At 44.9% G+C, this 14,381-nt stretch overlaps 1 protein-coding gene across 2 annotated transcripts in view; it reads right to left on the minus strand.

Annotated features, from left to right (window-relative positions):
- TARBP2 (TARBP2 subunit of RISC loading complex) overlaps positions 1–14,381 on the minus strand; it is a 50,001-nt gene that overhangs the window by 29,928 nt on the left and 5,692 nt on the right. Inside the window, exons 2-3 of one of the 2 annotated variants that reach the window (XM_068267178.1) lie at positions 7,638–7,698; positions 2,520–2,622 (exon numbers count right to left, since the gene is read on the minus strand). In XM_068267178.1, the coding sequence (XP_068123279.1) occupies positions 2,520–2,622; positions 7,638–7,698 (164 nt within the window). The remainder of the gene's footprint in view (positions 1–2,519; positions 2,623–7,637; positions 7,699–14,381) is intronic. The other variant, XM_068267177.1, reaches the window with a different exon arrangement.

The following is a 14,381-nucleotide window of genomic DNA, read 5'->3' on the forward strand; positions in this document are numbered from 1 at the left end:
GAATACGCTTATTTGGCCAAAACGCGTGCTGCTGCACAGGCCATTGTAGTCTGCAGCCCACATCTACCATATTTTTCCTAAGATTTTATATCAAGCAACTTTTTCTAGTACAACATGCACATCTCTGAGTCCCTGGTAAACTGGGGTGGTGTTTTGTAAATTGCACAGCCACTATAGATGATCAATTAGATGCAAATATTTCCAAGCTAATGCAGGATTATGTACATTTCCATAAAAAAGGTATGCAGCTTGAAAATAATCCAATCAATTTAAACCTTGATGGGACTTGATTGGTCCATTTTCAAGCAGTGTATATTTGCATAAAAATTTACATAATCCTGCATGAACTCAAATATTTGCATCTCATTGATCATCCCTGCCACAGCCACCTATTTTGTAGACCAAGGCAACCACACGCTTCGGCTTTGTTCACATTACAAATCGCAACTTTTTAAAGTGTTTGAGTGATGTACGATTTTTCTAAGCGCTTTTGTTTGGCGATTTGCACTTTTTTTTTCTAAAAACAATCAGGAAGTGAACTCTTTGACCTAGAACTGATTAAAAGGTATTACTTTTACAAGACTGTTTTTTTCTACCTACATATATTGACCTAGAACTGAAACTCTAATCTACTTTGTGATGAAAAGCACTCACTAAATAGTTTATCCAATCGCTTTTTAAAGTGCTTACCGATTTTCCTACACCTTCGATTGAAGCACAAACGCTCTGAAAATGGTGCAGGACTCACGTTTGCGATTGGAAAAGAAAGCGCATCACTCATGTGAGTACACTCACATTGTAATTCATTGCTCAAGCACTTTTAAAATCAGGCCCTCAGGTCCTTATGTACTGTTGCTAACTCCAGTACAACAGATAGCTATGCAGGCTGCCATCCTGGATTCCTCAAATTGTCACAGAAACTGCCATCTCTGACTTCTCTACCTTGCAAAAGTTGCCTACTTTCTAAAGGACTGGTTTACACAAGAAGGTTCTCTCTGCACCGGCTTTAGCGCGGACACGGCAGAGGTGCATGTAGAAAAGGTGCCGGGAAACTTGGGCTAAAGGTGAAGCCGAAAGATGGATCCCCCTGGTCTTGCAAAATTTCCACGCTATACTGTTCCCCTACTAATAACCTAATTGTTTAAGGGGGGGGGGGGGGGGGGGGTGACGGGGCCAGTTCTGACCTGGATATCTTTATCGGAAAGGCTGGGAGGGAAGCAGGTGGAGCTGGCAAGTTTGAAGCCAGCAGCATACATCTATCGTTTTCACACAAACTGTATGTGAATTTGTACTCCTAATTATATGCGGCGTGCAAACCCCAGGATCAAGAGGGCAAGAATTTTAGAAGAAATAGAAATCCTGGAAAAGATGGACTGCACAAGAGGAATAATATACATACATATCCCAGGACAGGGTCCATGGATGAACAATTGCTGCCGGCAAAGTGAGGGCAGAGGGAGGCACACAAAAACTCTCCACGCGTGGCGTGGTCCACATGACCACTTCATCAGGAGAGATATTTACCTAAGTTTTTTAATAAAAGTTGTTGAATACATATCATGGTGGTGTAAGCCATCTTTGCCAGGATTTGTTTCTTCTAAAATTCATACATCTAGTGTCCTGCTGCTGCAGAGTAGACACTCAGGACAACAGCCCTTGATGGCGAGGCTATTGGGAGGGGGCCCAAACTCCCTCCCTTCCTCTCTCTAATCCCCTGCTTCCCCTACCAATACACTTTCAGTGGTGATCAATCCATATGCTGCTGGAGCATCAGCCCAACCTCTCCAGCGTCAGGTCCGCTTTCTGTACAGATGCTAGTCTCTGCTTCGTAGTTCAGAGATCTCACACAACATGTGACAAGACTCGGGACCAAGTGGCAGAAATTGGCAGCTGTAACAGAGGACGGAGGATTGACTTGACACTATAGGGGTAGGCTCCAGCATCATGAGGACCATACACCATCAGTGCGTCTGTCTGCAAGTGTGTGTGCAGTGTGGAGATGCAAAGAGAATGGGGAAAATTGATTTACGGGGCACCCAATGGTTCACAATACTGATGACCTGGGCTTGGGGGCCCCAACCAAAGTTTTACAGGGCGCTCAGTGGTTTCTAGTGGTGTCTCCTTGAACAAAAATCATAATTGAAAGAAGTTTCTTCGTTGGTAAGCAATTTTATGAAAAACATTTTTAATGATCTGACATCCTCATCTTTTCATTGTCCAGGAGATTAAGGGGAATTAGGACATATAAAAAACTTAATAGAACAGTGCAAAACATTGCTGATGCTGTAACATGGTCCATACAGGTCACTAGGGATGACCCTGCCTAGGAGAACTCAGAGAAGCATGTGATCAGATTGATCAGCTGATAGATTTGTAAAGTCCAGATTTGCTGTGATGACTTCCCGCTTTAACGCATGTTCATGACCAGTAAGTCAGCTGATCAAACTGATCACATGCTTCTCCGTAAATTCTCCTAGGCTGGGCCATCCCTACAGGTCACACAGAATGAGACTCCTCACCTGTTTTCTTCACAGATTTCAGCAAACATATCAGCACCTTTCAGTAGAGATAGAGCCACTTCTGCTGCTTTGTGCTTGGCTGCTTTCTTGCTGGGTCCTTGACCTAGAAGAATGGCGGAGAAGCATTAGGTACTGTCAGCTCAAGTGTGCTGCACTCTGCATTTGACTCCTGAGCAGACCTGACACGTCACAGGTCTCCAGGACTTCTCTACAAACATTCAGGGCTCAGGCACACTATAAGCGCGTTTAAAAAAAAAAAAAAAAAAAAGCTCCTATTGACTTACATTAAAATCAGGGTAAAATCATGCAATTTTAATGTAAGTTAATGGGAGCGTGTTTTAAAACGCTCTCAAAAAGCTCTGATGGCATAAAAATCGCTTACTTAGCCACTGTCCAAAAACCAGCAGCAACATAACTCTGCACCCAATGGGCATTATGTGACACCATACTGTACTGTGTCCTGAGGGAGCAGCAGGGATCAAATAGAACTGCAAAAATAAAAAGTGGACAATCCGATCAGAAAAACAACTAGGAACTCCTCATTGGAATATTGATCGGTAGTAGAAATCTAAGCTACACACCAGGGCTGTGGAGTCGGAGCAATTTTGGGTACCTGGAATCGTAGTTTTCATAATCGGAGGAGACGGAGTCCAATGATTTTTGTACTAAATCCGCAGCCCTGGTAAGTATTAAGGTGGCCACACACACGATACAATAAAAATGATCCGTTTTTATAGAAATTCGATAAAAACGATCATATCTCTCAAAAAAAAAAAAAACAAAAAAAAAAACCCGAAAGCTTTTTTTTTTTAGTGCAAACTAGGCATAAGCTAATAAACCTACTGACCAACCAGGGCTGGGGAGTCGGAGTAGTTTTGGGAACCTGGAGTCGGAGGTTTCATTTACTGCAACTCCTGATCACACTATTCATTGATTAACCTTTTGGGGACCACGTGCAGTAAAGCCTACGCCGCACTTGTGGCTGCCCAAGCTTCATGCGGTATAGGATTTACGCCACCTGCCATTTGCGCTCCTGATGCAATCATGTACACCCAAGAGGGGAGATTAAGCTGTCATGTGCCAGCTGACATCTCAGCCATCGCGATTGGCTGCTAATCACATGATCACTACAATCAGAGGCAGATTGCAGTAATCACTATTGGCAGTGGCGGTCTGAGGGGAGGAAAAAAAAAAAACAAACAAAAAAAACAAACAAAGAAGAAGAGGACAGAGACTCACTTTCCTGAGGTTCCCTCGGCGATCATCGCTCCCCTCCGCTCTGGGCGGCAACCTCCCTCACTCTGCGTTAAGTGTCGAGTTCTGGCTTGATGACGTCATGAAGCCGGGACCCGGAACTTAATGGCAGTGCGAGCGAGGATGCCGGCCACAGCGGAGGGGGCAAGAGCTGCTCAATCGCTGGAGCCTGGGAGGTGAGTAAAGGCTGCTGGCAAATCTAGAGACACAAGGCTACACTGGGGAAACCCTGCATAGCTAGCCATACTGGGGGTCCGTCTGCCTGACCCCACCCCCTCCCCGCATGTAAAATGGCCTGGTCCTTAAGGGGGGTTAGGAAGCCGGTCCCAAGAGGGTTTAACACCTGAAACTTACGGAAAGTTATCAAATGGATGATCAAGATTGGCATGATAGCAAAGAGGTTACAGCCATGTTTAGTAAAAATGCACATACCTACCGAAACATACAGTGGGTTGCAAAAGTATTCGGCCCCCTTGAAGTTTTCCACATTTTGTCACATTACTGCCACAAACATGCATCAATTTTATTGGAATTCCACGTGAAAGACCAATACAAAGTGGTGTACATGTGAGAAGTGGATCGAAAATCATACATTATTCCAAACATTTTTTACAAATAAATAACTGCAAAGTGGGGTATGGATAATTATTCAGTCCCCTGAGTCAATACTTTGTAGATCACCTTTTGCTTCAATTACAGCTGCCAGTCTTTTAGGGTATGTCTCTACCAGCTTTGCACATCTAGAGACTGAAATCCTTGCCCATTCTTCTTTGTAAAACAGCTCCAGCTCAGATTACATGGACAGCGTTTGTGAACAGCAGTTTTCAGATCTGGCCACAGATTCTAGATTGGATTTAGATCTGGACTTTGACTGGGCCATTCTAACACAGATATGTTTTGTTTTAAACCATTCCATTGCTGCCCTGGCTTTATGTTTAGGGTCATTGTCCTGCTGGAAGGTGAACCTCTGCCCCAGTCTCTGCCCCAGTCTCAAGTCTTTTGCAGTCTCCAAGAGGTTTTCTTCCAAGTTTGCCCTGTATTTGGCTCCATCCATCTTCCCATCAACTCTGACCAGCTTCCCTGTACCTGCTGAAGAGATGCATCCCCCGAGCATGATGCTGCCACCACCATATTTGACAGTGGGGATGGTGTGTTTCCGCCACACATACCGTTTTGCATTTTGGCCAAAAAGTTCCATTTTGGTCTCATCTGACCAGAGCACTTTCTTCCACATGGTTGATGTGTCCCCCACATGGCTTGTGGCAAACTGCAAACGGGACTTCTTATGCTTTCTGCTAACAATGCCTTTCTTCTTGCCACTCTTCCATAAAGGCCAACTTTGTACAGTGCATGACTACCAGTTGTCCTATGGACAGAGTCTCCCACCTGAACTTTAGATCTCTGCAGCTCGTCCAGAGTCACCATGGACCTCTTGACTGCATTTCTGATCAGTGCTCTCCTTGTTCGGCCTGCGAGTTTAGGTGGATGGCCTTGTCTTGGTAGGTTTACAGTTGTGCCATACTCCTTCCATTTCTGAATGATCGCTTGAAACATTGCTCCGTGGGATGTTCAAGGTTTTAGAAATCTTTTTGTAGCCTAAGCCTGCTTTAAATTTCTCAATACCTTGATCCCTGACCTGTCTGGTGTGTTCTTTGGACTTCACGGTGTTGTTGCTCCCAATGTTCTCTTAGACAACCTCTGAGGCCGTCACAGAGCAGCTGTATTTGTACTGACATTAGATTACACACAGGTGTACTCTAGTCATTAGCACTCATCAGGCAATGTCTATAGGCAACTGACTGCACTCAGATCAAAGGGGGCCGAATAATTATGCACACACTACTTTGCAGTTATGTATTTGTAAAAAAAAAATGTTTGGAATCATGTATAATTTTCGTTCCATTCTCATGTGTACAACACTTTGTGTTGGTCTTTCATGTGGAATTCCAATAAAATTGATTCATGTTTGTGGCAGTAATATGACAAAATGTGGAAAACTTCAAGGGGGCCGAATACTTTTGCAACTCACTGTATATCCCTGCAACGCAACTGTGCATGGTATTACATAGTTACATGGGTTGGGGGGGGGGGAAAAAAAAAAAAAAAAAAAAAAAAAAAGACATACGTCCATCGAGTTCAACCAGAGAGCAAAGTACAACACCAGCCTGCTCCCTCACATATTCTAATGCAGAACTGTAACTAATAAACAATATAAAAGCTAAATATGACAAACTCTGAAACAGAGATGAGACACCTGACACCTTTACAAACAAGCTTTCATCTAGTTTAGAATATCCACCTCCAAAGTAAAAATTCTGTGTATATGTATTTCCTTGCATGTGCAATAAATTAAGCCAGAAATGTGATGTATTTGCATTTCATGTTTTACTAGTCGCAGGAAGTCCTTTCTGATAGTACATCTTACTTCACCGCAGAGCTAGGGCAGTTATTGCTGCAGGGGATGCAGATCATAGTATACTGAGGTGAGACGCTTAGGCCTCTTTCCCACGGGAGGATGAACTGTACTGCGCACTTATTGGGCAGTTCAGCCTCCCACCTGCTGATCAGAGCACCTTTCACACGGGCAGTAAGGAGCCGTCCGTATTCAGCAGCACTTGGGGACACGAGTGCTCCCGGAGGTGGGGTCACTTCAAGGTACAGTGAGGGAACGAGCCCGAGAGGGGACAAAGAAGGCTCTATAGGATACCAACTAGATATCCTAACACACATTGTGCCTGATTCACAAAGCGGTGCTAACAGTTAGCACGCTGGTGAAAAGCCCTTTATCACGCCTAAATTAAGTTTAGGCGTGATACGTTTAGGCACCAACGGGGTTAGCACCGCAGTGCACAGCTGATCAAAAGTTTTGCGCTAGCAAAGTCTGGTGCACTTCGCATAGAGTTTAATGGCGCTGCTTTGCGTGCGGGACTTTGTGCGCGATCGAAACTTATCACGCCTAAACTGGCTTTTCACCAGCGTGGTGCAATGGTTATCATGCCTAAAGTCTCTAACTGGGTTAGCACCGCTTTGTGAATCGAGCCCATTGCCTCTATAAGTTTGTTGGATACTACCCCCTCCTCTGGTTCCCTCCCCCATTCCTTTAGATTGTAAGCTCGCAAGGGCAGGGCTCGCTCCCCTTTTGTGTCTTGGAAATCATTATGCATTTTATTCATCGTGTTACTTTTATCACTGTCATTACCAATTCTGTATCTTGTATTATGTATCTCATTATGTATCTTATATTGGTGTACACCATTCTGTATTATGTACCCCATGTTAGTTTCTTACTTTGTACAGCGCTGCAGAATATGTTGGTGCTTTATAAACCAATAATAATAATAATAATAATAATAATAATAATAATAATAACTTCCATCTCCATAGGTAATTTTTTTTTTTTTAAACGTTTCTGATTTAATTTAAAGGATACATGAGACCACCCTACAAAAGAAACGCTTTACTCACCTGGAGCCTCTTCCAGTCCCGAGAAGCCTCTCTGTCCAGCGCTGAAGGTCCGCCGTGCTTCTGGCTACTGCTGTCTCCTCCGTAAGATCCTGACCCACGGCTGGGTAGCGGTCTTCTGCGCATGCGCACCTCTCGTGTTCATACAGACTGCATCTGTGCAAGCGTAGAACACTCCCGGCTACAGCAGCGCGATCACAAGAAGCGCACACACTCAAGACCACGACCCAGCCGCGGGTCAGGATCTTATAGAAGCATAGCAGACTTTGGTTTTGGACAAAGACTTTTAGGGGCTGGAAGAAGCCCCAGGTGAGTAAAGCTTTTCTTTTTCCAGTAAATGGAGTCTACAAGACAGGGAAGTGTGCCAACACCCCAAAGTACAAAAGCACCAGTTAGTCTTACCGGTAACGGTGTTTCTGTTCAGCAGCTGGGACACCCTCTGGAGGAATGGCTCCGCCCAGTCCTATGAAACACAGAAGCAAAGTATAAAAAGCTCCCACCCTCCCCTAATCCCCAGTGTAAATATACTGTATAAAGTAAAAAGCCCGAACACCAGGAAAAAAGGGAGGAGTGAAGCACCTCCAAGTTACCCCCTAATGGACAGATATAGGTACAAGGAAATGCGACAGAATAGCGTTGGGTAGTAGACGGTGTCCCAGCTGCTGAACAGAAACACCGTTACCGGTAAGACTAACTGGTGCTTTCTCATATTCATCAGCTGGGACACCCTCTGGAGGGATACTAAAGTAAATACCCACCTAGGGAGGGACTACAGCCTGAAGCACTTTCCTGCCAAACGACAAATCCTGCTGAGAAAGAACGTCCACTCTATAATGCTTGATGAAAGTGGAAGAACTCGCCCAAGTTGCCGCTTGACATATCTGCTGGACTGTAGCGCCTGCTCTCTCTGCCCATGACGTAGACATTGATCGGGTGGAGTGTGCCTTTATGTTGGATGGTGGAGTGGAGTCTGAAGTCTTATAAGCGAGAGAAATAGCCTCACATATCCACCTAGCAATAGTTTGTTTTGAAGCTTGCTGACCTTTATTCTTCCCCATAAATAATACAAATAAATGTGATGATCTTCTAAAATCTCTAGTCCTAGCTAGATATGATAGAAGGGCCCTCCTGACGTCTAAACAATGGAATTCTTGTTCTTTTGGACAGGAAGGATTATCACAGAAAGGAGGAAGGACTATATTCTGGGATCTGTGGAAATCTGAAGAGACCTTGGGCAAATAATTTGGATCTAGACGTAATACAATTTTATCTGAAAAAATCGTAAAAAGGGGATCCTTAATCGATAGGGCCTGTAGATCGCCCAACCTTCTAGCCGAAGTAATGGCGACCAAAAAAGCTACTTTTAGCGTCAAAAATTTTAGCTCTATACCATCTAGAGGCTCAAAGGGAGCTCTGGTTAAAACGTTTAGAACTAGAGATAAATCACATTGAGGGGTAACCTTTTGTTTAATAGGAGTGGATCTTTGAACTGCCCGGAAAAAATCTTTAACCAATTTTTCCTGTGCTAATGGTCTGTCCAATAAAATTGACAAGGCTGAGCACTGGACTTTCAAGGTACTTAAGGCTAGATTAATCTCTAGACCTTCCTGCAAGAAGTCAAGAACAGCCCCAATGTTACTCTGAACTCGATTATGTGTCAAACACCAAGACGTGTATATCTTCCAAACTTTTCTATACATTTTTTGAGTGACAGGTTTTCTACACTTTAATAAAGTGTCAATAGTCTTATCAGAGACTCCCTTATTCCTCAAAATCACCCTTTCAGGGTCCAGGCCGCCAGACAGAATAACTCTGGCTTGGGATGGAATAGCGGTCCCTGACGTAGAAGAAGGTCTGGCCTGATCGGAAGATTCAGAGGAGTTCGGACAGACAACCGTAGCAGAGTGGAAAACCAGTTTCTCTTGGGCCACATAGGAGCTATGAGTATTCGCTCTACCCTTTCCCTCTGAATCTTGTCTAGTACATGTGGAATCACTTTTAGAGGTGGATAGGCGTATCCCAGCTTGAAACTCCAAGGGATTGACAGAGCATCCAACCCCAGAGAACTCGCATTTCTGTGAAGCGAATAAAACCGAGGAACATTAGCATTCGCTGGAGATGCGAAGAGGTCGATTTCTGGAAGTCCCAGTTGTTCCGTGCTCTCCAGAAAGACCTCCTGATTCAATTCCCATTCGGAGTGATCGATCTCGTGGCGGCTCAAAAGTCCGCTTCGAGATTGAGCGACCCTTTTACGTGAATCGCCTCTAACGACCGAAGGTTGGCCTCTGCCCAGAGAAAAATTTCCGTCGCCAGAAGGGACAGACTCGGAGACCTGGTCCCTCCCTGTTTGTTGAGGTAAGCTACTGTGGAAGTGTTGTCTGAAAAGACCAGGACATGATTGAATCGGATCATGTCCTGAAACATCACCAGTGATTCCTTCACCGCTGCGAGTTCCCTGAAGTTGGAAGATCTTCTGGCTACTGTTTTGGACCAGCTCCCCTGGCAATGCTGACCCATGGACGTGGCCCCCCAACCCCAGGCACTGGCATCCGTGAATATTTTTATAGGGGACTCCTGCCTCCAGACTCTGCCCTGAGTTAGGTTGTTTGATTGCAGCCACCAGTGAACACTTCTCTTCACCTGCGCTGATATCCAAACCTGAGAGTCCAAGGACTCTTGATTTTTGTCCCATACTTCCAACACCCAATTTTGAAGTACTCGGGAGTGAAAGTGTGCCCAAGTTACAGCAGGAATGGAGGCCGTCATGAGACCCAATACTCTCATTCCTTCTCTTATCGAAATTTCCTGGAGTAAGAGCAGCTGTCTGACACCACTCTGTAGTTTTTCCACCTTTTCTGTGGTTAAAAAAACTCTCGTGTATAGAATTGATCGCGTACCCCAAAAATACAATCAACTGGGAAGGCACCAGGTTTGATTTGGGGTAATTTATAATCCATCCCATCTGGGACAGAATCTGAATGACTAAATTTGTATGTATCCTTAGGTCCTGTTCTGTCTTGGCAAAAATGAGCAGGTCGTCCAAGTAGGGAATGATATTTATTCCCCGTTCTCTTATCACTTTCATTACCTCCGCCAAAACTTTTGTAAATATGCGTGGAGCTGACGCTATCCCAAAGGGAAGCGCCTGAAACTGGTAGTGACACGTTCGATCCCTCATTCGAATCGCAAACCTTAGAAATTGTTGATAAGACTTGGCGACTGGAAAGTGGAGATATGCGTCCTGCAAGTCTATTGACGCAAAAAATTCCTGTCCCTGTAGGGCTGCTCTGACCGAAAAAATGTTCTCCATTTTGAACTTTTTGTAAACTAAAAAGGGGTTTAATGACTTCAGGTTTAGTATGAACCTGAATTCCCCGTTGGTTTTGGTCACCAAAAAAACATGGGAGTAGTAACCCTTGAATTCCTGCGTTTGCGGAACTGGTACTATCACATCCTTTGAAATCAATTTTTGTATTTCCGTCAGAAGACCCTGTGCCTTGCCTGGATCTTTCGGAAAATTGTTCACAAAGATTCTGGGGGGAGGGGTAACAGAAAATTGTGGACGATACCCGTCCTTTATGATTCTTAGAATAAAGGGATCCGGATTGATTTTTTCCCAGTGGAACAAAAAAATAATGAAGTCTCCCCCCTACTGGCAAATTGTCATTTATTCTTGGGCTCGCCCGGTTTTGCGAGAGCAAAACCCCCCCGGCCCCTACCGGCCGGAGAAGACCACTTCCTTTGTTGAGAAGGCTGTTTGGCTTGTTCCTGAGACGTTTTTTTGAATAAATTCGGCTTGGTGGAACAAAAGGTTTTACGTTTAATAGGGAATTGTTTTCCCTTTTCTGCAGATCTTGAGAGTATATTATCTAATTCTTTACAAAATAAAAGATTACCCTCAAAAGGAACTGCACACAGTTTATTTTTAGAGGTTAAATCCCCATCCCAAGTTTTGAGCCAGAGAGCTCTGCGAGCCGAATTGACCAATGCAGTTGTACGTGCAGAAATGCGCACAATTTCTACTGCTGCATCGGCCAAAAAAGCAACGGATTTTAACACTACAGGTAGAGATTCAACATAAGAGCTAAGGTCAGATCCGGTTTTAACATGGGAAATTAGATTATCCATCCACACACGTAAATTACGAGAAATGCAAGTAGAAGCGACACCAGGAATAAAGGCAAATGAAGCCGATTCCCAGGCTTTCTTTAACAGTAAATCAATTTTCTTATCCATAGCATCCCTTAAAACACCCGTATCTTCAAAAGACAGATCAGCATTTTTTGAATGCTTGGATAGGGCCGCATCTAATTTTGGGCATTTAGTAAACTGATCAATATCTGCAGGGGAAAAAGGGAATTTTCTTTTTGCAGATTTAGGGATGAACAATTTACGTTCAGGATCCTGCCACTGAGATACAATAATATCCTTAAAGGGAATGTCCAAGCAAAATAAAAAAATAAGTTTCACTTACCTGGGGCTTCTACCAGCCCCATGCAGCCATCCTGTGCCCTCGTAGTCACTCACTGCTGCTCCAGTCCCCCGCTGGCAACTTGCCGACCTCGGAGGTTGGCGGGCCGCATTGCGTACATTTTTACGCATTCCCGCTAGTGCATGAACATTAACACATACATATTTACGCATTTCTGGTTTAATGCGTACATTTTTACGCATTGACCAATTAATGCGTAAAAATGTATGTGTTAATGTTCCTGCACTAGCTGGAATGCGTAAAAATGTACGCAATGCGTCCCGCCGACCTCCGAGGTCGGCAAGTTGCCAGCGGGGGACTGGAGCAGCAGTGAGTGACTACGAGGGCACAGGATGGCTGCATGGGGCTGGTAGAAGCCCCAGGTAAGTGAAACTCATTTTTTTATTTTGCTTGAACCTTCCCTTTAAGTGATTGATGAAAGGGAAAAACTCTGCCAGATTGTTGAGCCAGGCCAGAATATACCTGATCCTGTGCCGTAAACTCCCTCTGTATTTCAGGGATCTGTTCCGTGGCATAAACTGCTTTAAGTAATTCGTTTGTTTCCTCAGTACTAAAGAGAAATCTAGCTGGTCTTCGCGAATCGCTATCAGATTCCTCCTCTGAAAAGGCATTTTCTCCTTCCTCTAACTCAGAAACATCCTCCCTGCCCTCTCTTTCCTCTTCTTCCCCTTCCTCCCCCAGAAAATCTATGTTTAAAGGAATTTGGGGTGAATCACCCTGTACAGTGTCTGAAGCAGGAATAGGTGAAGGTGCAGGAGGATTAACAGGAGCCGATGAGGGACCTGCAACAGCTAAATCAGGATTGGATAAGGATTCCTTGAATTTCCCTAAGGTTTCATCCATGTCCCTTTTAACTGACTTCATTATATTTTTAAAAATTGAGGAAGTTTCCGCTGAAATCACTGCATCTATACATGATTAACGTAAAGATTTAGTATAGCTAGAAGACAGTTTTGCTAAACACTGACAGCATCTTTTAGATCTGGGTTTACTACTAGAAGAAGACCCAGACTCCACTCTTGTCTGTAAAAAGAAACAGAAAATAGGAGACAAAGTACATTCCAGTTAAAAAACCCATTAGTATGCATCAGAACTGGAAGCAACTTTTAAGGGAGGAAGAAATCCCCCACTCACCACACCATCAGTCTGAGTTCGGGAAGCAGCAGCTGATGAGGCAGAAGGGACAGCTGAGGCAGCATTGGTACTGGCAGCCGTAGCAGTAGCGGGGGCGGCGACCACGCTAGAGCTCTGTTCCTCCATCTTGCCGCCGCCCGCACGCCCAGCCGGAGACTAAGAGGACGCGTATAGCATAACTTCCGGTCCGCCTCCTCTGACGTCTGCGGAAGGGACCTCCATGCAAGGGATAAGTCCAGAGAGGCACTTGCGCGTGAGGAAGGCGGAAGAAACTCTGACGACCCAATTCCAACCGTGGGCGTTCAGAGGCAATGGCGGCAGCACCACCAACAGGAGCAGGGATTTTGGCGGCGCGGCTCACAGAAATCTCCCTCCTCAAACATGTACTACCGCCAGGAATAGACAAAACGCACCCTCCGGTGAGCAATATAAAAAAAAACAAATTGGGAGCAGAAAAAAGCCATGTGTTCCCGGGCGGAAACACAAATGAACTGGGGATTAGGGGAGGGTGGGAGCTTTTTATACTTTGCTTCTGTGTTTCCCCAGGACTGGGCGGAGCCATTCCTCCATAGGGTGTCCCAGCTGATGATTATGAGAAATATGCACTTTTACACAATTAAAAGAAAACCTGAGGAGAGGTATTAACAAAAAAACAAACAAAAAAAAGTTTTAAACATACTTTCCCCAATCAGGCTGATCGGTCCCTCACCAACCTCCTCCTCTGCCTGGATCCTCTGCAGGCACCCCGCTAATTTCGCAAGATGAGGCGTACTGCGCATGCACGGCCTGGACACGCACACCCCATTGTTGTACCGTCGCCGAGAGAACAACAGGGGAGCACAAGCGGCCTGACTGCACCTGCGCCAACTTGCGAAATTACTGGGCAGCCTAGCAGAGGTTCCAGGCGTCAGGGGAGGATGGTGAGGGACAGATAATCCTGAAGCGGAAGCCCCAGGTACAAATAAAACTTTTTTTTTCCAACTGATCCCAGTTAACCTTTAAATAAATAATGATTAGAAACTGTCCCCTCATATGAATGTTGAGTGTAAAGGTGCCCACACACTACTTGATATGGCGGACTGATCAACCTTTCAATTCAATAATTTTATAAAATGAGAATCTGTGCCGCAACACGACAGCCCATTTGATCTTTTGATCAATTTTAGGAGAAAATCTGTTGAAAGGATGGATTGGGAATGCTGGTAAAATCTCATTTACAAGGGCTCTTTCAGGTGCGTGGCAGTGATGGTGTATGATATTGCAACCACAGACAGACCCGACACTGGTGTTCTCCACCACCCCCCCCCCCAATCTGTAATGTTAATGTCTCACCTGGCATGACTCCAGGCCTCCTCTGGTGCCCGGGATCACTGTGAGTGCCTGTTCCACACGACATGTTGTTACATCACTTTGCAGCGAGTAATGTGGTACAGGCCCTGGCCCTGAAGGCCAGGAGTCGCTCAGGCGGAGATGCGAGACTTTGCACTAAGAAAGGGGTGTGGTGGTGTTGAGGGTGTTTG

The sequence above is a fragment of the Hyperolius riggenbachi genome, chromosome 2 (genome assembly GCF_040937935.1).
Source record: "Hyperolius riggenbachi isolate aHypRig1 chromosome 2, aHypRig1.pri, whole genome shotgun sequence".
In the NCBI taxonomy this organism is placed as follows: domain Eukaryota; kingdom Metazoa; phylum Chordata; class Amphibia; order Anura; family Hyperoliidae; genus Hyperolius; species Hyperolius riggenbachi.